The following is a 25984-nucleotide window of genomic DNA, read 5'->3' on the forward strand; positions in this document are numbered from 1 at the left end:
CTTGGTGTGTAGTTAGGTAATAAGATAAGGAAAGTAAATGTATTTATATTATAAAATAGCATCCCGAAAATAAGTGAGAACATTGAAATCTGAGGGGAAAGTTTGGAACAAAAAATTTTGTTTTTAAACCTAAAAAGTGAACTAATTTTATATTTGTAGAAAAGAATACACTTATCAAGCTCAGGAAAGTAACATTGTATAATATCCAGTAAATTACAGCCCTTATTAGAAAGTTACCAGTTTTGCCACTATTGCTCTTTTTTTCCTTTGTTTCAGGATGTTATTTCTGATCTCGCATTGTGTTTAGTTATTAGTGTCTTCCACTCTCTAGCAGTTCTTCAGTTTTTCCTTTCATGACCTTTGCATGTTTGAAGAGTACTGGTCAGGGTGGTGTTTTTTGTTTTTTGTTTTTTGTTTGGTAAAATATCCTATAGTTTGGATTTGTTTGAGGATTTCTCATAATTAGAATTAGGTTTTTGCATTTTTGGCAAAATTACCACAAAAATGCTTTTGTCTTTCTTGGAGCATCATATCAAGAGGTTTATGATAGTATGCTTTACTAGTTATTGATGCTGTTTACCTTGATGGCTTGGTTAAGTTTGTGAGGTTTCTCCACTTAAAGATACTATCTTTCTGTTTTTAGTTGATAACAGTCTTGTGGGAATTGCTTTGAGATGGCAAATCTTGAAACTTCTCAAATTTTTCACCCACTAATAATAGCATAGATTTGTGGTTCTTGTCTGCAACATTCATTGCTATATATAGTATTTGCCTAACGGTGATTCTCTGTTTCTCTCTTTTTATTGATACGTATTAATTGGTATTCTGCTGTGAGGAAAAGCAGTCTCATCCCTAACTTTTATTGATTAATTAGATTATTTCTATCAGTAGAGACTCATGGATACCATCATTTATTTTGTTGCTCAAATTGTTCTAGCTTTAACTGCTCAGAGCGCCTTCAGGTTGGCTCCCATCATCTTATATTCCATCACCGTTTCAGCATTTCATTACTTTCTGGCAGCACAAAGTGTTCAAGTCTTATCTTGATATTTTCCCTGTTCCATCTCTGCTGGAGGAGGGCTTGAGCAGCCCAAGTTCTTTGTGCGTGAGGAGACCCAAGGATATTGGAGAATAGTGTTTAGAAACAAAGATTTGGGTCCTAAGTATGTGTACTTCTACTGAGGTGTCATTGCTCCTAGGCCCTCTCAATGGACAGAGCTAGGAAATATATTTATATATACACACATAAATATATGTGTGTATATAAGCTATATTATAAATGAATAACCTAATGATACTGAAAGGGTTGGGGAAAAGACTATTTGTTACAATGTTTATTTTAGGTATTTAGAAGATTAAAAGATTTATTCAGTGCATAGATTGGGATGTATTATAACCATTTTTTGAAGCTCTTAGAGTGATTGTGATGTGGCTTAATCACATGACAGAGTACTAACCACTAAAAGACCATGGCCATGGTATGTTAGATTTAAAAAGTGGGTGGATTCACTGTAAGCAAGTAATGAAATTAACATTAGTGAACAGCTCTGTTGACACCTGTGAAATATATGAAATAATGTTGATGACAGTGGGAGGTTTCAGGTAGGAGAGTGACATGGGTGCGAATGGCCAGCTAATAGAAGTAAAGTCATCCTGGATACTGTGTTAATGATATTAGTCTATTATAACCTGGATTTAGATATTGGGATTCTTTTGCTTAGTGACAAACTAGTGTTTGGCAGTCTTCACTGTTGTGTTAGAAAAAAGGAGAACTCAGTTAAGAAACATAATCTTATTTTAGTTGATCACTTTATATTTTAGGGGTTCTTAAACTGCTGCGTTTGTGTTATTTTTATACATTTGTGTGTTAGGCAGCCCTGGCTGCTATAACAAAATATCCTATTTCTAAATACAGTCACACTGGGGTTAAGACATCATTCAATACATGAACTTTAGGGGAACACATTTCAGACTGTAGTAATTTGGATGATGTATTTTAATGTTCTTAAATAAAGTACGTAATTCTCTATACCGCAGTTCTTTATAGAGTGACAGTAAAAACTGTTACTTATTAGAATACCAAAGAAAATGACAAATATAATAAGGTGTGTTCCTCGCTGCACAGTAGCTGAGTAGAGTACCTTCATATTATAATGTCATGGGATCAGCTCTCATTAGTTAAGTGCTTACTAATAAGTTATAGTGCAGGAGAAACATTTCAGAATAAAAAGACAATGTAATGTAAAGTTTTATATATTTTAAGGAAAATATTTATAAAGAAGTGTTATAGTGAATATTATAGTACAATATTAGTATCTGGCATGACATTAAACGGCGTAAGAAGATTCAGTCAGTCCTCCATATCTGTGAGTTCCACATCTGTGGATTCAACCAGCTGTGTATTAAAAATACTTGGAAAAAGACCCAGAATGTTCCAAAACACAAAACTTGAATTTGCTGTGTGCTTGCAACTATTTACATAGTACTTACACTGTATTATGTATTATAAGTAATTTCAGAGATGATATGCAAATACACTTTTATATAAAGAACTTGAGCATCTGTAAATTTTGATATGGGGTGGGCGATCCTGTCATCTGAGTTAAATTCACCCATTCCAGTCCATTTTAGTTTGATGATTCCTAAAATGCCGATGTCACACTTGCCATCTCCTGTTTGACCACTTCCAATTTGCCTTGATTCATGGACCGAACATTCCAGGTTCCTATGCAGTATTGCTCTTTACAGCATCGGACTTTACTTCCATGACTAGTCACCTCTACACCTGGGTGCTGTTTTTGCTTTGGCTCCATCTCTTCATTCTTTCTGGAGTTACTTCTCCACTCATCTCCAGTAGCATGTTGGGCACCTAACGACCTGGGGAGTTCATCTTTCAGTGTCCTATCTTTTTGCCTTTTCATACTGTTCATGGGGTTCTCAAGGCAAGAATACTGAAGTGATTTGCCATTCTCTTCTCCAGTGGACTATGTTTTGTCAGAACTCTCCACCATGACTCGTCCATCTTGGGTGGCCCTACACAGCAGTTCATTATAGGGGACTTGAATGAAAAAGTAGGAAGTCAAGAGATATGGAGTAATAAGCAAATATAGCCTTGGAGTACAAAACAAAGCAGGTCAAAGGCTAACAGAGTTTTGCCAAGAGAACGCACTGGTCATAGCAAACACCCTCTTCCAACAACACAAGAGAAGACTCTAAACATGGATATTACCAGATAGTCAATACTGAAATCAGATTGATTATATTCTTTGCAGCCAAAGATGGAGAAGCTCTATACAGTCAGCAAAAACAAGACCAGGAGCTGACTGTGGCTCAGATCATGCACTCCTTATTGCCAAATTCAGACTTAACTTGAAGAAAGTGGGGAAAACCACAAGACCATTCAGGTATGATCTAAATCAAATCCCTTATTATTATTCAGTGGAAGTGAAAGATCTATTCAAGGGACTAGATCTGATAGAGTGCCTGAAGAACTGTGGACGGAGGTTCGTTACATTTTACAGGAGGCAGTGATCAAGACCATCCCCAAGAAAAAGAAATGCAAAAAGGCAAAATGATTGTCTGAGGTGGCCTTACAAATAGCTGAGGGAAAAAAAAGATGCAAAAGGCAAAGGAGAAGAGAAAAGACATACCCATTTGAATGCAGAGTTCCAAAGACTAGCAAGGAGAGATAAGAAAACCTTAGTGCGAAGAAATAGAGGAAAACAATAGAATGGGAAAGACTAGAGATCTCTTCAAGAAAATTAGAAGATACCAAGGGAACATTTCATGCAAAGATGGGCTCAATAAAGGACAGAAATGGTATGGACCTAACAGAAGATATTAAGAAAAGATTGCAAGAATACACAGAACTATACAAAAACGATCTCCATGACCCAGATAATCATGATGATGTGATCACTCACCTAGAGCCAGACATCCTGGAATGTGAAGTCAAGTGGGCCTTAGGAAGCATCACTACAAACAAAGCTAGTGGAGGTGATGGAATTCCAGTTGAGCTATTTCAAATCCTAACATGATGCTGTGAAAGTGCTGCACTCATTATGCCAGCAAATTTGGAAAACTCAGCAATGACCACAGGACTGGAAAAGGTCAGTTTTCATTCCAATCCCAAAGAAAGACAATGCCAAAAAATGTTCAAAGTACCACACAACTGCACTCATCTCACATGCTAGTAAAGTAATGCTCAAAATTCTCCAAGCCAGGCTTCAACAGTATGTGAACCATGAACTTCCAGATGTTCAAACTGGATTTAAAAAAGGCAGAGGAAGCAGAGATCAAATTACCAACACCTGCTGGATCATCAAAAAAGCAAGAGAGTTCCAGGAAACCATCTATTTCTGGTTTATTGACTACGCCAAAGCCTTTGACTATGTGAATCACAACAAACTGTGGAAAATTCTGAAAGAGATGGGAATACCAGACCACCTGACCTGCCTCTTGAGAAACGTGTATGCAGATCAAGAAGCAACAGTTAGAAGTGGACATGGAACAACAGACCAGTTCCAAATTGGGAAAGGAGTACGTCAAGGCTGTATATTGTCACCCTGCTTATTTAACTTATATGCAGAGTAAATCATGAGAAACGCTGGACTGGATGAAGCGCAAGCTGGAATCATGAAAGTGAAAGAGGAGAATGAAAAAGTTGGCTTAAAACTCGGCATGCAGAAAAGTAATATCATGGCATCTGTTCCCATCATTACATGGCAAATAGATGGGGAAACAATGCAAACAGTGAGAGACTTTATATTTTTGGGCTCCAAAATCAGTGCAGATGGTGAGTGCAGCCATGAAATTAAAAGACACTTGCTCCTTGGAAGAAAAGTTATGACCAACCTAAATAGCATTGTAAACAGCAGAGCCATTAATTTGCCAACAAAGGTCCATCTAGTCAAAGCTATGGTTTTTCCAGTAATCTAAATGGATGTGAGAGTTGGACTATAAAGAAAACTGAGTGCCGAAGAATTGATGCTTTTGAATTGTGATGTTGGAGAAGACTCTGAGACTCCCTTGGACTGCAAGGATATCAACCAGTCCATCCTAAAGGAAATCAGTCCTGAATTTTCATTGGAAGGACTGATGCTGAAGCTGAAACTCCAATACTTTGGCCACCTGATGCAAAGAGCTGACTCACTGGAAAAGATCTGATGCTGGGAAAGATTGAAGTCAGGAGGAGAAGGGGATGACAGAGGATGAGATGGTTGGAAGGCATCTCCAACTCGATGAACATGAGTTGATGGAAAGGGAAGCCTTGCATACTGCAGTCCTTGGGGTTGCAAAGAGTCGGATATGACTGAGCAACTGAACTGAACTGCGGGATCCTATAACCAAACCTCTGCAGATACTGAGGGCCAACTGCTTGTAAATTTCAACTAGTTTTATTTATTTTCCTTCATGTGTATTATGGGAAGCCTATTGGAAGTACTGCACACAAGTAGTTTTATTATTTTGGATTCAGATGGATCAGATGGGGTATTAATAGCTGAATCTTGGTGAATAAGGGAAGCTACAATGATTATAGAACCTGAAAAAGTAGAAAGGTTCTCTTCTAAGGACATAAACCCAGCCCATAAATAGGAAGTGAATAAGGTTCTAAGTAGAAATGTATTAGAGCAAACCAAAGATAGAAAAATGTGAGTTTGTTAGGTACCTATTTTTAATGTGGCACCAGAGAGGTGTTATGTGGGCCAAAAAAAAAGGCAATAAAGTTGGTCAAACACTTTAGTGAAGAGAAAATTTAAATCCAGGAAACCACCATTTACATGTTCCTCCTTTGTTTTGCCTATGGTGGTTTGGAAAAATCTGTCCTACTTGGGATCATCATAGTTAGTAGTAGTTTTTAATTCCCAGGTTAAGAAGTACTAGATCATAGAAGGGGGATACAAGTTCATACAGCTGATGCTCTCTAGCTTTCTCCTTTATCCACACATGTTCCTAGAAATATTAGAGACATACTAGCACCTGGTATGAAAATTTGGAATTGTCAAAGAACTGTGAAAAGTCAGGGATTTTATCTAAGGTAGATTGCCATAGTTTCACAAATGCCGGCCAAAGAAGTGAAACTCCTGGGTTAGAGATAGCAGACTCTGTTACTTTTATAGCACAACAAACAACATGAGCTTCAAGTTCATGGTGGTTCCCTTTGCTTCTCAAGTATCACAAAGGTAATGTGAATGGTCCAAGTGAATCCTGAACTCATAGTACGTTTACATCACAGCTTAGGAATCCAAGCTTCAGTTCAGTTTCAGTTCAGTCGCTCAGTCGTGTCCAACTCTTTGCGACCCCATGAATCGCAGCATGCCAGGCCTCCCTGTCCATCACCAACTCCCGGAGTTCACTCAGACTCACGTCCATCGAGTCAGTGATGCCATCCAGCCATCTCATCCTCTGTCGTCCCCTTCTCCTCCTGCCCCCAATCCTTTCCAGCATCAGAGTCTTTTCCAATGAGTCAAGGGACTCCTAATCTTAAATCCCATGGATAGAGGAGCCTAGTGGGCTACAGTCCACAGAGTCCCAGAATAGTGGGACACAACTTAGTAACTAAACAACAACAAACAACAGCAATATTTTATAATAGTGGGCAAGCATATCTGCCTGACCTTTGCTCCAGAGAGAGCCATTGCTTTGAAGACAGACATCATCTCTGTATTTCAAGGCTGTTTCCTATAAACTTCTTTGAAAGGATGAAGGCAGTCTGGGTCTCTTTTAAAACTAGAAATACAAGGACCCATGGAAAATTACCTCTAACAGGAAGTGATGAGTATGAAAAGTCCTTGAGCTCTAAATGTTCATGGCTGTTCTACTCTTCTCTAGTTTTACCAGCTTTAAATCAGGAGTTGGCAAGCTTTTTCTGTAAAGGGGCAGATATTAAATATTTTAGACTTTGTTAGCCATATGATTTCATTATAAAGACTCAACCTGTAATAGCAGGAAAGCAGCCATAGATTATATAATATGTAAATGCATAAACCTGGTTATGCTGCAGTAAGAGTTTATGGATATTGAAATTTGAATTTCATGTAATTTTCATGCATCACAAATATTTTTTCAACCATTTGAAAATGTAATGCCCATTCTTAGATTGTAGGTCATACAAAGATGGTGGTAGGCTGACTTTGGCCTACATGCCATAGTTTGCCAACTGGTTTTATAAGATGAATTTCTAGAATATAATAGTTTGCATACAGTAGTCTTGCATGTGAGAGATCATGATTAACATTTTATAGCAATTGATAATTCTAAATTGTTGTCTCATAAATTGTTCCCAGTTTAGCCTTAGAGTAAATCTGCAAGATAAGCATTGTTATCTTCATGTTATGATGAGGAAACTAATGCATAAAGAAGGTAGATGACATACCCAAATTCATAAACTAGTTAAGTGGCAGAGCCAGGACTGATTTTATTTTGTAATCTTTTCCCCATAATATGGTACAGTTTATGAAAGAGTATCATACCACTATATCTTTAATACTCATTTGTTGCCAGAATGTTTAGTTCAGTCCTATATAAATTATAATAATGGATGCTTATTTCTAATTTTATTTATTACTATCTTCTGTCTAGCTATTTTAATATTTGATAATTTGTACTTTGGAAAAAAGCTAGACATAGGATGTGAAAGCATTTATTACAACATTTGGTAAAGATTTGGCAGTTGAACCATATGGTCTTTTATATATTATAATTTTTTCCCACATTTTCAGATAATAGTTCATTTTATTTTCAGATGTATACAATGAAACTAAACAATAAAGACAAGCTTCACTGGTGACTCAGTGGTAAAGAATCCACCTGCCAATGTAGGAGATGTGGGTTCGAAGATCCCCTGGAGAGGGAAGTGGCAACACACTCCAGTATTCTTGCTTGGGAAATCCCATGGACATAGGAGCCTAGTGGGTTACAGTCTATAGGGTCATAAAAGAGTGGACATAACTTAGCAACTAAACAACAACAAACAATAAATAACTTTTTTCCCTCCTAAATCATTTGTGTTCATGTTGAACTAATGTTTTATATGGTAAGTTTTATCCAAATTTAACATTTTCTCTAATAATGTACTTTTTGGATTGCTTCCTTATCAGGTGGTTGAAGATTATGCTGGAAGATGGCAGGTCCCTTTGCCACAGCTTCAGGTTCTTCAGACGGCACTTTGTTGTTTTACATCAGCCAGTGCATCATTCCCAGATGAATGTGAGCACGTACAATATGTTTTGAGTAGCCTTGCTTTGTAAGTACTCTTTACTTCTCATCAAAGTATTTTTTTGATCTGAGAATTGGTTTTTGATTTTTTTTTTTTTTTGGCAGACAGAACCTTTCTTAAAGTCTTCCCTCAAAAGGAAAATTCCATTTCTTCATGTAAGGGTTTAGATTTAATTTTGGACATTTAGCCATAATTTTACTTTTAGCTTTAGACTTAAATGGAATAGTTATAAGGATTTTTAGGTTTACTATTAGCGCTTTCCTTTCCTTTTTAATTCTCCAGAGTCTGATGGCAAACTTTAATTGTAAGTCCCAGTAGCAGTTGAGGCCGTCATAGTTAGCAAAGGGAACTTAGGTCAGAAAGAGGTTAGGAAACTTTGGTTTTTAAAAACACTTGTAAAGGACTTTGAGTTAAAGATCACAAACTGAGCACTTGTATTTATCCTTTTTGCCCTCCTAGATTCTACTAAAGTAGTAAAGAAGTAGAAGAGGGAAATACAGTGAAAAGAAAATAGAGAAGAGTCATCAGTGAATGAAAAGATTTCAGCAGTTTTCTTTGGGAAAGAAAATAGAGGAGTGGTCTTTGAAAGATGGCAGAGCAAGTCATCACTTAATTTTTTAAATTATTTTTGGCTCCTTAAATTAGACTCATATCACATTAGTGGGTTGTGAATTCATTTATCAGCATTGCAAAATACAACAGAAAATATCAGAGTGTGTCTCATAGGAAAAGTATTACTTTGTGCAACTCTTGTTGTTTTGTATATTTACTTTTACGTACATGTATACTTTATTATTTGTAAAACATTTTTTGAAACTGTGGGTAGCTTATAAAACAAAATTATCCTAGCCTTATAAGATGGGAGGAAGACTATCTGTTATACCTCCCCCTTGGAATCCTAGGGAGGTATAGACTTTGAATATGCAAGGCGTGAAATAGAGAGTAGGGAATGAGATACTTTGGGAGAATACAGATAAAGGAATTAATTGCAGTTTTTCCATTCAGGTTACTCACCAGACCTTAGGGCCTGTCAGGTAGGGAAACAGCATTGATATTTTCTTTTTTTCTCTGAAGAAATTAAATGATTTTGGAGCAGTGACCTTTGTATTCTGGCAATTAAAGGTTTTTCTTTGAGACAGCTCCCTCATCACTTAATTACCCCAAAGAAAAAACTTATCAATCACCAAACTCTAAACATGCTCATAAGGTTCCCAGTTAATCCTTAGATATTAATGGATATTCAAAAATTGTCAGACATTTGGGGGATGACTTCATCATGGAAAAAACACAATTGAAAACAAACTAAAAAAATTCTGGGAGAAATACTGTTAATGTTGAAAACAAAAAAATTAGAAGGGAAATATAAAATCTGTAATTTGCCTTTTCAGAGAGAGTTGAGATTTGTAGGACATTAAAACAGCAACATATCATGCTGTGTGAAAGGAATACTGAGATACCAAAAATAAGTTTGTGGAAATTAAGAAAATATGATGGTTAAAATTTAGAATTCTCTAGGGAGTTGGAAAGTTGAATAATCCAGAATGTAAAACAAAACCAAAATGAAGGAATGTATCAGAAAAAAACTGATGCAGTGACCTCATGTAGGAGGTTCATTATTTAACTAATTGGAGTTCCAGAAAAAGAATTTACAGAATATATGTTGGAGGAAATTTTCAGAGATACAATAAAAGAATTTCCCAGAAACAAGTTTAAACTTCCAGATTGAAAGAGCCCAAGAAGTGCTTAGCACATTGACTAGAAAAAAATACTCAGATAAATACATCATTTTGCAACTTGGAAATACCAAGAATGAAAAAACAGATTTGAATACCTTCTAGAGAGAAAAAACTAGGTCACCTAAAAAGAAACGAATATCAGATTGGTATCAATTTTCATACAGCCAACAGTGGGTGGTAGAAAATAATAAATCAGTGTCTCTACCATTTTAATGCGGACTTACTTTCAGTGTAGAATTTTATACTCATACAAACTGTCAGTGAAGTATGAGAGTAGAAACAGTATTTCCAGGCACGTAAGGACCTGGGAGATTGATTTGTCCACATTTTATTTCTTAAGTTATTAGAGAATGTGCTCCAGAAAAATGGGTTATAATATAAGAAGATCATATGACAGTGGATCTAGAAAACAGTATTTTTTACTTAAAAGAGGAGAGAAGTTCCAGGGTCACTGCTGAATAGGAGGTCTTACAGATATGTCACTTCAAGAGCAAAGTATTCAGTAGGAGATTTGAAACTAACTTTGAGATTTTGGAACCATTTAAGGTAATTATATGGAGAAGGCAATGGCACCCCACTCCAGTACTCTTGCCTGGAAAATCCCACGGACGGAGGAGCCTGGTAGGCTGCAGTTCATGGGGTCGATAAGAGTCAGACAGGACTGGGCGACTTCACTTTCACTTTTCACTTTCATGCATTGAAGAAGGAAATGGCAACCCACTCCAGTGTTCTTGCCTGGAGAATCCCAGGGACGGGGAATCCTGGTGGGCTGCCGTCTGTGGGGTCGCACAGAGTCGGACACGACTGAAGGGACTTAGCAGCAGCAAGGTAATTATATAAGTAGACAAGGTAAAGGAAATAAAAAAAGCAATTAGATACTCCAGGAAAATTAAAAATAATCTGAATAGGAAAAGGATAGAGTGATAACTCACTTACTTAAATATGCACTGAATGTTATTTATATAAATATTATTTATATATTCTTCATATACATGATGCTTAGGGTACTTCCCAGGTGGCCCTAGTGGGAAGGAACCCACCTGCCAATGCAGGAGACGTAACGGGCGTGGGTTCAGTCCCTGAGTTGGGAAGACCCCCTGGAGAATGGCATGGTAACCCACTCCAGTGTTCTTGCCTGGAGAATGCCATGGACAGAGGAGCCTGGCGGGTAATGGTCCTTAGGATCGCAAAGAGTCAGATATGACTGAAGTGACTTAGTGCACATGTACAAATACATGATGCTTATTGACTTTAAGCTTATAAAAGCACAAATAGTTATAGTTACAGAACAGAGGAAAATTATTAGCCTTTCAGTGTAAGACTATTTAGTGGAAATTATGAGTTGAAAATGAAGGACAAGGGCACTAATAGCCTTCCTTTATTTTGTATTTTACAAAATGGAGTTTCAGTAGTATAGGAAACCATAAATAAAAGTGTAGGTAAAGTTACAGAGATAAATAATAGAGGAATAATAATGAGTAACTGTTGGGAGGATGAAATTGGTTGTGTGAGGAGTTAAATTCTTTTTTATCATAGCAAGAAGTTAAGAGATAATAGTTAAAATTGGTAAATCAAGAAATACTAGCAAAGCTTATTGTCAGTAACTATTAAAAATACTGAAGTGGTTAATTCTGGGGCATTGGCAGTAAGAGACAGGGTTGAAGCGTTTCTGTACACTTAGCATTTTTAAATCTCGAAGATGTGTAGATTTCATATATACGAACTTTATGGTTTTTTGATTTATATATATGATATATACATATACATTTTAAAGACAGCATGTATATTATGCTTCTTTAAAAGTTTATATGTATTTAAAGTCATAGGAGCGAGCTATATGAAGTGATGGATATATTAACTGGCTTAATTATGATTACTGTTGTATGCTTTAAATATATACAATTTCTATTTGTCAGTTTTACCCTGCTGCTGCTGCTGCTGCTGCTAAGTTGCTTCAGTCATGTCCAACTCTGTGCGACCCCATAGATGGCAGCCCACCAGGCTCCCCCATCCCTGGAATCCTCCAGGCAAGAACACTGGAGTGGGTAGCCATTTCCTTCTTCAATGCATGAAAGTGAAAAGTGAAACTGAAGTCACTCAGTTGTGTCCGACTCTTAGCGACCCCATGGACTGCAGCCTACCAGGCTCCTCCGTCCATGGGGTTTTCCAGGCAAGAGTACTGGAGTGGGGTGCCATTGCCTTCTCCTCAGTTTTACCCTAGTAAAGGTGAAAAAAAAAATTGTAGGTAGGAAGAAGAGTTTAGAGAATGATGTTATGTAGACTTTTAAGAGCATAGCAGTTATAAAAGTGTGTGTGTGTATAACTTAATAACGTTTATTTTTTGTGATACCTAAATGGATATGGGAAATATTAGGACTTCTTGATTATAATTGACAAATCTTTACTCAGGCTAGCTTAAACAAAATAAGGAGGGTGTGGAGGAATTTATTAGATCACTAAACCATGGAAAAGCAAGGACTAGAACTAGTTTCAGGATTTTCTGAATTCAGAGAATAAAATATCTAGAATTGGTCACTTTCCATCACTCCTTTTTTGGCTTCATTCTCTTGGGCTGATGACAATTCTGGGATTAAGTTACTTTAACCAAAGGAAAAGAAACCCTCTGCTCCCACTTCTATTTCCCAAAACATTTTGGGAACTCAGGCCTGGCTGAGGTTGTTTGCCTGTTGCTTGAAGTAATCACTGTGTTGAGGAGAGTGTGATAAGAGTTTTGCCTGTCTGATAGTAAGCACACCCCATAGCTAGGGGAAAAAGTGGAAAGGAGGATACTACATTGGCTGCCACATGAGGACCATAGATTTGTGGAAGGTAAGGAGTTTACTCAAGAAGTGAATGAGGTAGTGAGATAGAGAGCTGGCTAGGTAGGTAGACAAAAATAATGGATGTCATTTCAAAAAATATTTGTATATGATACTTTGAAAGCTACCAAAACATTTTCAATTATTCTCTGCTGATTTATGAAGAAAAGAAAAGAAATACTGATAGAAATAGATTAATTTTAAATAAGAAGTACTATTCTTGATTCAGTGTTTATTTGGATTATTTCTCCTAATTTGGATTATTTCACTTTCATTTAAATAATATTTCACTTTTTTATTGTAATGTGAAAATGTTTTTAAAGTTTTCAAAAGTACTTAAACAGATTTTTAAAGTTATTTGTTGACTTTTATTCCTTGCTAGCTTTTTTTTTTAACTACCGCACATGAAAAGAATAATGCATTAAGCAAAAGTAAATCGTATCTAAGATGGACAGTGCTAGGCAAAAGAAAGTAAATTATCTTAGTGGTTTGTTAAATAGTAATGTTTCATATAGGGGAAACTTTCTGCATTATTTGAATTTACTTTAGCAGAAAAGATAATTGTATTTTTAATATCAGAAAAAAAAAATGGAGAAATAACCACATGGTGGTACCATTAAAAGAACAGTGAGTCTGTAACAGTATTCTATTTTATTGGAATATTTGAGCCAGAAAACTATTCTAACAATTATTCTATAATTATTCATTCATTCCTTCTGTAAATCTCTGTGCTTCATTCTAAGAGATAAAATAGAAAATAAGAGATGAAGTCTTATTTTAAAGATCTTATAGACTTACTACATAAGCAACTCCAGTAGCGTATATTATAAGTATAAAAGAATTACATGGTGTAGTGAGAGAATGTAACAGGGGACCTGACCTGGTCTGGGAGGTCAGGGAAAATATACTTGGTGAACTAATACTTTAGCTAAATTTTAAAGGAATGATGGGAGTAAATTAAAGAAGCAAAAGAAACTTCCAGGAATGGCAAACAGAATGTTCAAGGTGCTTGGACAGGATGTCAGGATATTAATGTATTTCACTATAACTCATATTTGTTTGTAGAATTCTTATTTATGATATATATCATGTAGTTTCAAAGTTTTATTCACTTAACAAAACATGTACAGGCAAGCTAAAGTAGTAGTATCTATAACATTATGTTTTATGCGAATATATATTATGTATATATGTAATACGTTAAAATCACTATATTCTCTGGTAGTATTGTCCTAGTCTGTATATGTTCACTTTCATAAAAACCAATACACACCTTGTAAATTAATACATATGTGAAGATCTACCTTCTATAGGCTGGGAGATTCTAAAAACTATAATTTTTCTAAGATGTTCTTTATAGAGAAGAAACTGGATTCTGTTTTTTGGATTCTTACCTGAGTGTTTTTTTTAAATTCTATAGAAATGAATAGTCATGTAGGGAATTTTCTTAAATGGACTAATTATAATTTTTATCTGGGTTGACTTTCCTTGTAAGCTGTATTTTCTAAAGAAATGAAAATTTTGCCGTGTGTGTACATATGTGTTGGCACTAAAAAGGACCTCAAATTAATTCCTTTTTATAGATAAGAAAACTGAGAACTGAGAAGTTCGGGGATTTTTGCACATCTAAGCTAATTAAATTCTGTTTATTTTTTCCTATTGTTTTCTTGTTTTAGATCAGTTAAATATTGATTTCTAAGTTTTCCAAGTAGAACAAAGCCAAACACCTTTAACTAAGTGGGCCTTCAGACAGACAATGTAAACTTTATCAGTTTTATATCAAAGCAAACTTTAATGTTGCCTTTCTGGCCTCTTTTATCTGGGCAGAAAGTAAATGTTGATAATTTCAGCATTCCAGGTAGGGTTCAGTAATGGAAGTAATAATTTGCTTGGCAGCCATTACGTCTAAAAGGATCCACATGATCTACTGGAGGCAAGAACTAGTTCAGCTAGCAGCATTTAGTATATACATCGGCAAACATTAAAAGTATATATGCCAATTTGCATAGGGAGAGAAGACCAAAGGGCCTTCTTTTTCATGAAACTAAGTGGGTATACTGTGCCTCTTAATAAGAGTGGCTAGACTGTCATGAGGAGAAGGCAATGGCACCCCACTCCAGTACTCTTGACTGGAAAATCCCATGGACGGAGGAGCCTGGTAGGCTGCAGTCCATGGGGTCGCTAAGAGTCAGACAGGACTGAGTGACTTCACTTTCACTTTTCACTTTCATGCATTGGAGAAGGAGATGGCAACCCACTCCAGTGTTCTTGCCTGGAGAATCCGAGGGACGGTGGAGCCTGGTGGGCTGCTTTCTATGGGGTCACACAGAGTCGGACACGACTGAAGTGACTTAGCAACAGCAGCAGACTGTCATGGGCCACACATATAATGAGAGATCAGTGACCATTTCTGATTATGTTGCTGTATTGTACCACACTTCAAATATAGGCTTTGAGCCTAACTTCAGTCTCTACTGTGTTAAACTATGTTTTATTTGGTTGCATTTATGACTTAAGGCCAGGTTTCAACTAATTTAGGGGATAGCCTAGAAATCAAAGGAAGAAAGGCTAATTCGAAAGGACTTTTTTCTGGGAGGGGGTGATGGTAGGCCCCACAAATGGAGAAGGGAATGGCAACCGAATCCAGTATTCTTGCCTGGAGAATCCCATGGACAGAGGAGCCTGGTGGGCCACAATCCATTGGGTCACAAAGAATCGGACATGACTCAGTGACTAAACAACAACAAAGGCTCCATTAAAGCTGTTAGTTTTGTAGGCCTCAGTCAGTATATCCTTTCTCTACAACATGTAACACTTCTATTACTTCTTGACTCTTCAACTATTTTGAACCTTCTCCAATTTTGTATTCATTATCTTTACTAATCATTTGTGGCAGGTGAACTTTATTTATTTTATAGAGAAATGAAGATTGTCTAGCCTTCTATTTCTTTATTTTCTCTCTCTAAGGAAGAAATCCCTTTTGAGCTCACTGGAGGTCTTACTTAAATTCCCTTGCTAAATTCTCTCAACATTGTTTTTTCTTTGCTATTACATTAGAATATTTTGTTTTCAGGATTTGTCATGTTTAAAGTCAAATTAGACAAACCTATACGCATTTACTTACATTGGCCATGTTTAAATGTTCAGCATTTCATTTGGTGCTATATGTGGACTGGCATCTTTTTTCCTAGTAATTTGGTTTTTATTACTCCTTTTGTTAATTTTGGAGTGAAGTCGTTGAGACTGTAGTCATCTTAAAGGCCAAAAGATATAGAGATTATTAACTGGTTATATTTGTTTTTGCAGAGGTGAAGTGATCAGATGACATCCTCTATTCTCACCTATAGTACCTATTAAAATCTAGAAGGATGAATGTGTGTAGTTTTAAAAATGGTATTTATTTTTTTCTAACTAAAGGAAGGAAAGCTTGATAATTCTTTTGATTTCCTTCCCATAGTAGCTTTGGTTGACAGAACTAGACTATATCATTATACTGTCAGCTTTCACTGTGGAATGAAGTCAGAAGAAAAAACAAAAAACAAATAAGAAATACATCTTTGGTTGTTGAAAATTTGACAAAATTTTGCTCATTGCTCCTTATACAGAAATTGTAAACTCCCTCAGATGCACCGAAATACATAAAGCACATATTAATAGACCTAAAGGGAGAAATAGGCAAGCAGTACAATAGTAAAGGACTTTAATTAATTGGTGGATCATCCAGACAAAATCACAAAGGTAGCATTGGCTTTGAATGACACTTTAGACCAGATGTACTTAACAGACATACAGAATATTCTATCTAAAAGCAACAGAATACACATTCTTCTCAAATGCATTGTATAGATAGATCATATGTTAGTCCATAAAACAAGTCTTAAAACATTTAGAAAAATGAAATCATATCAAGCATCTTTTCTAACTACAATGATACAAAAGTAGAAGTCAATTACAAGAAGAAAATTGGAAAATTCACAAATATGTGGAGATTAAACAACATGCTACTGACAAAGAACAAATCAAAGAAAAATTAAAAAGTACTGAGAAAAGTGAAAATAGAAATGCAGCATATCAAAACTTATGGTATATGGCAGGAGTTCTCAGGGGAAAGTTCATAGCAATAAATATTTACATCAAGGGGAAAAAAAAGATCTCAAACAGTGTTGCCTCACTTTATATTCCTAGGAATCAGAACAAGAACAACAAATGAAGCCCAAAGTCAGTAGAAGGGAACATGTAACTAAAGATGAGTGGAACTAAATGAAATAGAAACTAAAAAGATTGATGAAACTAAGAGCTGGTTCTTGGGGAAGATAAAATTGACAAACTTTCAACTAGACTCACCAAGAAAAAAAAGAGAGGACTCAGAGTCAGAAATGAAAGAGGAGTTGTAATGGCCAATTCCACAGAAATGAAAAGGATCATTGGAGACTACAGATGTCTCACTGCATCCGTGGGAGCATGGTTCCAGGATTTCCCCAGAGATACCAAAATCCACAGATGCTCAAGTCCTTTATATAAAATAACATGGTATCTGCAATTATGTCTAGATTACTTATATAGTACAATGTAAATGCTATGTAGATCATTGTAAGTACAGAATAAAAGCTATGTGAATCACTGCTGCTGCTGCTGCTGCTAAGTCATTTCAGTCATGTCCGACTCTGTGCGACCACATAAACAGCAGCCCACCAGGCTTTACCATCCCTGGGATTCTCCAGGCAAGAACACTGGAGTGGGTTGCTAGTGTTCAGCAAATTCAAGTTTTGCTTTTTGGAACCTTCTGGAATTTCCCTTCCCTTCCAGTATTTTCCATATGTGGTAGACTGAATCCATGGATGTGTTGTGTGTGTTGTACCTATGGATATGGAGGGCTGTATGTACTATGAAGAATTATACCCTAATAAATTGGACAACTGAAGAAATGGATAAATTCCTATCATGATAGTGCCTACTAAGAGTGAATCATGAAGAAATAGAAAATCTGAACAGTATAGTTACTAGTAAGATTGAATCAGTAATTCAGAACCTCTCAACAGACAAAAATTCAGGACCAGACAGCCTTACTGGGAAACTCTACCAAACATTCAAACAATTAATACAAATCTTTCTCAAACTCACCCAAAAATAGAAGAGAAGTGGACATTTCCAGACTCATTTTATGAGGCCAACATTACCTTAGTATCAAAACCAGACAAGGATATCATGAAAGAAAATTACAGGTCAATGTCCAGTGAAAACAGATGTATAAATCCTCAATCAGATATTAGCAACAGTACCTTAATTGTTGCAACAGTACATTAAAATGTTGACAGAAATAGAACTAACCATTCCTAAAATTTGTATGGAACCACAAAAGATCCCAAATAGGCAAGGCAACTTGAGAAGGAAAAAGCTGAAGGCATCATACTTCCTAATTTCAAACTACATTTGATCCTTGAACAACGAGGAAGTTAGGGGCACCAACTCTCCCATCCACTGTGCAGTGAAAAGTAACTTCACCATCAGCCCTTGCATTTGAAGTTCCACATCCACAGATTTCAACCAACCAAAGATTGTGTAGTACTATAGTATGTATTTAGGGGAGAAAAATCCAGGTATAAGTGGACCTGTGCAGTTCAAGGATTGTTCAAGGGTCAACTGTATGTTACAAAATTATAGTAATCAAAACAGTATGGTATGGACATAAAAGCAGACATATAGGTCATCGAACAGGATAGAGAGCTCAGAATTAATCAACACATATATAGTCAATTAATGTATAACACAGGAGCCAAGAACATACAGTGGGGATTGGAGAGTCTCTTTAGTAAATGGTTTTCAGAAAACTGGACAGCAAAATGCAAAAGAATAAAACTGGACCATACGCAAAAATCAATTAACAGTGGATTAAAGAATCAAATGCAAGACCTGAAACTATCAAACTAGAAGAAAACATAAGTGGTAAGTTTTCTGATGTTCTTCTTAGTGATAATTTTGTTTTGATTTGACACCAAAAGCAAATGAAACAAAAGGAAAAATCAACATGTGGGACTGTGTCAAACTAAAAAGTTCCTTCACAGCAAAGGTAACCATCAATAAAATGAAAAGCAACTTTATTGAATGAGAGAAAATATTTGCAAATTATATGTCTGATAAGGGGTTGTTATGCAAAATATAAAAGTATAAAGAATGCATACAACTCAACAGCAAAAAAGAAAAATCAGATTAAAAAAAATGGGCAGATAAGAATAGATAGTTTTGCAAAGAAGACATGAAGATGGCCAGCAGGTATATGAAAATGTGTTCAACATCACTAATCATCAAGGAAATGCAAATCAAAACCACAGTGAGATATCACCTCACATTTGTTAGAGTGTCTATTATCAAAAAGACAAGACGTAATAAGCATTGCAAGGATGTGGAGAAAAGGGAATCCTTGTGCACTGTTTTGGGGAATGTAAATTGGTACCAGCACTATGGAAAGCACTACTATGGAAGCGCCTCAAAAAGTTAAAAAACTACCACATGGTATAGCAATTCCATTTCTGGGTATTAATATGAAAGAAACAAAAATATTAGCTCAAAAAGATATCACCACCCCTATGTTCATTGCTGTATTATTTGCAGTAGCCAAGATATGAAAGCAACCTAAATGTCCATCAGTACAGGAAAGGATAAAGAGATGTGATATGTATGTATATGTGTATTCATATGTCTATAAACACTAACTCATCAGCCATAAAAAAGAATGCAGTTTGGCCATTTGTGACAATATGTATAGACTTTGAGGGTAGTATGCTAAGTGAGATAAGTCACACAAACACCATAATGATTTCAGTTGTGAAATCTAAAACAAAACTGAACTCATAGATAGAGAACAGATTGGTGGTTGCCATAGGTGGGGGTTGAGGGTAGGCCAAATGGGTAAAGATGGTTAAGAGGTACAAACTCCAGTTATAAACAGGTCATTGGATGTATGTATAGCTTGGTTACTAGCTAATATTTTATTATAAATTTGTAAGATGCTAAGAGAGTGGATCTTATAAGTTCTTACCATAGGGAAAAAACATTGTGGCTATATGTGGTGACGGACGTTAAGCTAGACTGTTGTGGTGATCATTTTGTAATATATGCAAGTATTGAATTATCATAGTATATTCCTGAAACTAATATAATGTTATATGTAAAATTATATCTGAATTTAAAAAAATTCCAGGATGAACGCACCAAGGACAAACTCATATTTTTAAAATATTTCATAAAAACAAATTTGTGACTCATCTTGGCTGTATCTTATTGGTTATATTTTTCTTATGCCATTGACTTTTGAAAAAGTTTTCCATTCTAATTTTGGAACTGGGGGGATGGAATATAATTTCCTGCTGGTGATATAGGGAATAATCACAAGTAAATTTTATTTTTGTCTCCTGTCTTCTTTTTGATTAAGATAGGTTTATATTGTTGTTTAGTCGCTCAGACGTGTCCTACTCTTTTGCAATCCCATGGACTGTAGCCTGCCAGACTCCTCTGTCCATGGGATTTCTCAGGCAAGAATACTAGAGTGGGTTGCCATTTTATTCTCCAAAGACAGGTTTAGCAGGTGTAAGATTTATAGTTTATTTAAATCAAGATCTAATTAGGGAAATATAAATCATGCTAGATAATTCAGTAGAGGGAATTTAATTTAATTTATAGAACCAGTTTCATAGTTGTTGCAAGATCTGAGAGAACAGACCACGGAGAAGAGGAACCTAGACTTAGCAACTAGTAGTTAAGTTGCTGTTTCCCTGGAAATAGAAGGACAGAGGAACAAAGATGGAATGCTAGAACTCAGAGACTGGAGATGGTTGATGAGGGGAAGATGTATTGACCTTTGTGAGAGGAGACCTTGGAAGAGATATAATTACTGCTAACTAGGACCCAGAAGAAGAAGAGCAGGGGGAAAAGACCTCTTACTGCTGCTCCCTTCCTCCTTCAATTTTCTACCACTGCCTCCTTGGTCAAACCTAATCATTAAGCAGTTGCCTTCTGCATAACTGACATAGACGTCTGGGGTTTTTACTCTCCTCAGTTTAGGTAATAAAAATGTATTGAGAAGTCCTGGGATGGTGGTTATTGCCTCCCAACCTTGAGGGAGGAACCCCCACTGTAGGAAGTCACTGAAAAATAACATGCTGTTCCAACACTTCAGGCCACCACAGTGAGAAGGAAAGTCATGCCTCTGAAAATGGGTCAGTCTTCGTTTATCCAAGAAGGGTGGAGAAGACTAGAGCAGAGAGGACCATCACTTGAACTGGGGACAGGGTGGGGTTTGCTGGACCCCAAGCTGACTCCTCAAACACCAAGGAAGGGAGAGATTTGTTTCTTCTCCAGCAGCAAACTCCTCTTACCCTTTATAAAGCTTCCCTGGGTGAAGCTTTCATCCTGTAGGTTCATCACAATGTTGTCAGCATTCAAACAGATATGCTACTGTGGTGTGGTGGTGTGCTGATTGTCATGGAGATGAAAGACCTCTGTTTTTGAAAGGTATTTCCACTGCTTTTATATTTGGTTGATAGGATTTTTTTACCTTAGTACTTTAAAAGGTGTCTATCCATTGTTTTCTGGCTTGTGTGATTCTTTTTTTTTCTGATGAAAAGTCTGGCATCCTTATTTTTGTTACCCTGTATATAATGTACCCTTTGGGGGAGCTGTTTTTAAGATTTTCTTTGTATCATTTTTTAAGTTTTGAGTAGGTTGTATAATACATGTTTGTGGTTCAAAATTCAAGAAGTATGGTGAACACACAAAGAGATATTGTTCAATTTATATTCTTCAATTTTGTTTACAGTGAAAACGTCCTCTAGTTTCCATTTCCATACGCAATCAATGTAATCATTATCTTGGGTTTCCTTCCAGAGATACTTTATGCATATACAAAAAAAATCATGTTTCCTTTTCCTCCATTTTACAAAAATGCTAAAAGGTGCTATAGTATGCACCCTTTCTTCATTGGATATCTTTTCCCGTTATAGAGGACTATCATCAGTCATTAAAATGACTGTAGAGTATTTATATGTTATGGAAATGTAAAAGTTTTAACTAACTGGTACTCTGTTAATTAGTGTTTAGATTTTGTTCCAATCTATTGCTATCAAGAACCCTTTATCAGCAACCCCTTAATTAATTGCCATGTATGAATGGCCCTAGGAATATATACAGGCATATTTTGTTTTGTTGTATTTTGCTTTATTTGATTCATAGGTAACTACTGTTTTACAAATTGAAGGTTTCTGGCAACCTTGCATTGAGCAGGTCTGTTAGTGCTCAACAGAATTTGCTCATTTCATGTCTCTTTGTCTTATTTTGGTAATCCTCACAGTGTTTCACACTTTTTCATTATTATTATATTTGTTATTATCATCTGTAATCAGTGATCTTTGATGTTTCTGGTACAGCTCACTGAAGACTCACATGATGGTTAGCACTTTTAGCAATAAAGTATTTTTAAATTAAGCTATATACATTTTTATGCATAATATTATTGCACACTTAATGGACTGCATATTATAGTGTAAACATAAATTTTATGTGCACTGGGAAACCAAAAAAATAAATTCATGTGTCTTGCTTTATTGCAATATTTGCCTTATTGCGGTGATCTGGACCTGAATCTGAAATATCTGACTTCAAGGATTTTTGCATATTGTACAGGTATCCTGGGAGTAGAATTGCTGGATCAGAGAATGTTAGGTTTATCATTTTGATAGTTAGTGCGAAATTTTCTCTGTTTAAGTTGAGCCAATATATAATATTACCAGCCATATAAGACGGGACCTATTTCCCTACATCTCTGTTAATGTGGCATTTTATAAATTTTTAAGATTATAACAATTCAAACCTACACAGAATTAAAAGGAATAGTATAGTGAATTGCCCCTCACCAGTTTTAATCATTATGAATATATCATCAGCCTTCTTTTATCTCTACCTCTGCACTCCTTACCCATTGCTAGTTATCTCTTTTATACCTTTATTGAGGCATAATTTCCACTAAGTTCTTGCAATTTAAGTATTATTAATCAGTTCCTGGGTTGGGAAGATCCCCTGGAGAAGGAAATGGCAGCCTACTCCAGTATTCTTTCCTGGGAAATCCTATGGACAGAGGAGCTTGGCAGGCTACAGTCCATGGGGTCGCAAAAGAGTAAGATATGATTTAACGACTAAACAACAACCCGATTTACAGTAAATTTGTAAAGCTGTGCAGCCATTACTACAATCCAGTATTACTATGATTCTCCACCCCTAAAATATCCCTCTTGCATACTTTCAAACAATCCTTAGTCTCTCCCCAGCCCAAGGAACATCTGTTTTCTATCTTAATTTTATAGCTGCTATACCTAGACATTCCATGTAAATAATATATCATAACATGTAGGCTTTTACATATGAGTGCTTTCATTTAGAATAACGTTTTTGAAGTTCATGTTTTAGCATATCAGTAGGTCATTCATTTTTGTGCTGAATAGTAATCCGTTTTATAGATACAGTACATTTTGTTTTTAAAATCTAGTAACTGATGGATATTTGGACTGTTTGCAGTTTTTTGGCTATGAACATTTGTGTACAAGTGGACAAATGTTTTTGTTTTCTTTGACTAGATATTTAGGAATGGAATTGCAATATCCTATGATAGTGTTGTGGGCTTCCCTGATGGCTCAGTTGGTAAAGAATCTGCCTGCAATGCAGGCGACCCCGGTTCTATTCTGGGTCAGGAAGATCCCCTGGAGAAAGGGATAGGCTACCCAGTCCAGTATTCTTGGGCTTCCTTTGTGGCTCAGCTGGTAAAGAATCCACCTGCAATGTGGAAGACCTGGGTTCAATCCCTGGGTTGGGAAGATCGTCTGGAGAGGGAAAGGCTACCCACTCCAGTATTTGGGCCTAAAGAATTCCACAGACTGTATAGTTGATGGGGCTGCAGAGAGTCGGACACAACTGAGCGACTTTTACTTTCTTGATAGTGTTAGTCACTCAGTCATCCAACTCTTTGCAACTCTATACAAGAGGAGCCTGGTGGGCTCCTCTGTGGAATTCTCAGGCAGGAATACTGGAGTGGGTTACCATTCCCTTCTCCAGGGGATCTTACTACCTCAAGGATCGAACCCAGGTCTTCTGCATTGCAGACAGAGTCTTTATGTTTAACATAGAACTGCCAAACTCTTTCTAAAGTGACTACGCCTTTAAAATTCTAACCAGCTATCTATACGGGTTTCAGTGTCTCCGCATGTTCACTGACAAACTTACTATTTGTCTTTTTCATGATAGCTATTCTAGTAGTTGCCTAGTAGTATCTCAGTTTTGGTGGATTTCCTCAGTGCTGTTGATGGTAGATCTTTTCATGTACCTTTCTTCAGTGCCTATCTTCTTTAGTAAAATGTCTATTCTAATCTTTTGCCCATTTTTAAATTGGATTGTTTACTTTATTGAGTTTTAAGGGTTCTTTATACTAGTTATACATTCTTTATCAGATATGTGATTTGTAAATACTTTTCCCTATACTGTGGCTTACCTTTTCATTTTCTCATTGGTGTCTTTTGATCTTTTGAAGTTTATTACTGGTTTTAAGAAATTTGATTGTAATTTTACACAGTAGTTTCTCTCACTTTTCTTACTATTAAGCTTCTTGGAAGTTTGGGTTTGTACTTTTTCCCAAATTTGTAAAATTCCTTTGAGAATTTTTTTAGAAACAACCATTATGTTTTCTTAAAGGACACCACTTGAAGGAAATCCACAGTTGACTCACATACTACTGACTGTTCTGTTCATTTTTTTCAGTCTTTGTGTGTGTGTTGACACTGTCTTCTGCAGTCCAATCTGACATTAATCCCATACAATGTATTTTCCATCTCAGACATTGTATTTTTTTATTTCTAAAAGTTTCAGTCGGGTCTTATGTGTTCTGTTTCTCTGCTTAACATGATTATTCTTTACCTCAGGAGTTGGCAGACTGTGGCCCATGGGGTCAAATGCTGTCTATAGCTGTTTCTGTTCTCTTTTTTAATATGGCTCCCAAGCTAAGACATACTATATTTTTAAGCAATGGTATTAAAACAAAATGTGACATTGGTGGCAGTGGGGACGGGGAAGGGGGGAAGGAAAAAAAAATGGGAGAGAGACCTTAATGTGGCTCAGAAAGCCTAAAGTATTATCTGACAACCCAGGCTCCACCTTCAACACAATATGACAGTGGAGGAATTTGAAGCCAGTGGTGCACTGAAGGTCATGATAGCAACAACCCACATGGTAGCAATAACACAAGCCCACTTAGCTCATGACTAGATTTATTTAAATGCCCCACAATAAAGGCTAGCAGAAGAAACGGCATGTCATTTTCCAGGCACCAGTTTAATTAGTATCTGTCTTTACTTTCACAATCATGAAGTCTAGCTTTCAGCCAAGAATTATGGACACATGAAAAAGAAAAAGAAAAAATAATGCACTATCAAGGGACAAAGCAGGTTGTAGAATCAAATTCACATATAAAGATCTAGTGGTAAAAGTGGATAACATGATTTAAATATATTGAGAATTTCACCAAAGAGCTGGGACGCTTTAAGAAAGATTCAAATGGAAATGCTGGAAATAAAAAATACAATAATAGATGAAGAATGCCTCTGATGGGCTCATCATAGAGTTGGTACAATACAGTTAAGGAAAGAATAAAGGAACTCAAGTGTAGGTCAAAAGAAATTACCTAAACTAAATGTCAAGCAGAAAAAAAGAAAATAGAACAGAGGGTCTAAGAACTTTAAGAAAATATGAACCTGTATAACATAAGTTTGTTAGAATCCCAGAAAGAGAAGCAAAATGAGGCAGAAGAAATACAAGACAGTAGCCGTGAATTTTTTCAAATCTACTGAAAGACATTAAACCATAGATCTAAAAATCTCAGAACAAAGAACAACAAACAGAATAATTTTAAACTCTCTCTCAGCCTGCCACCTGTATCACCTAGATGCATCACATTTAAACTTGGAAAATCACAGAAAAAATCTTGAAGGCCACCAGAGAAAAAAGACATTACCTAATTTAGAATACCGCAGCAGACATCTCAGAATCTGTGTAAGCCAGAACATAGTCAAGTGACATCTCTAAAGTACTGCAGGAACAAATCTTTCAACTATTAATTCTTGAGGGAGAAATAAAGATGTTTTCACGGAAGCAAAAGCTGAAAGATTTTATTCCCAGAA

General features: G+C 36.2%; 1 protein-coding gene and 1 long non-coding RNA gene across 3 annotated transcripts in view; one reads left to right on the top strand and one right to left on the bottom strand.

Annotated features, from left to right (window-relative positions):
* The window catches only part of ZNF654 (zinc finger protein 654), an 83504-nt gene that overhangs the window by 19486 nt on the left and 38034 nt on the right, over positions 1-25984 (top strand). For both annotated transcript variants that reach the window (XM_070367897.1, XM_070367891.1), the window contains exon 2: positions 8100-8245. In XM_070367897.1, the coding sequence (XP_070223998.1) occupies positions 8100-8245 (146 nt within the window). The remainder of the gene's footprint in view (positions 1-8099; positions 8246-25984) is intronic.
* Positions 1-25984, bottom strand: part of LOC138987242 (uncharacterized) — an 80185-nt gene that overhangs the window by 6975 nt on the left and 47226 nt on the right. The window lies entirely within an intron of this gene.

The sequence above is a fragment of the Bos mutus genome, chromosome 1 (assembly GCF_027580195.1).
Source record: "Bos mutus isolate GX-2022 chromosome 1, NWIPB_WYAK_1.1, whole genome shotgun sequence".
Taxonomy (NCBI): domain Eukaryota; kingdom Metazoa; phylum Chordata; class Mammalia; order Artiodactyla; family Bovidae; genus Bos; species Bos mutus.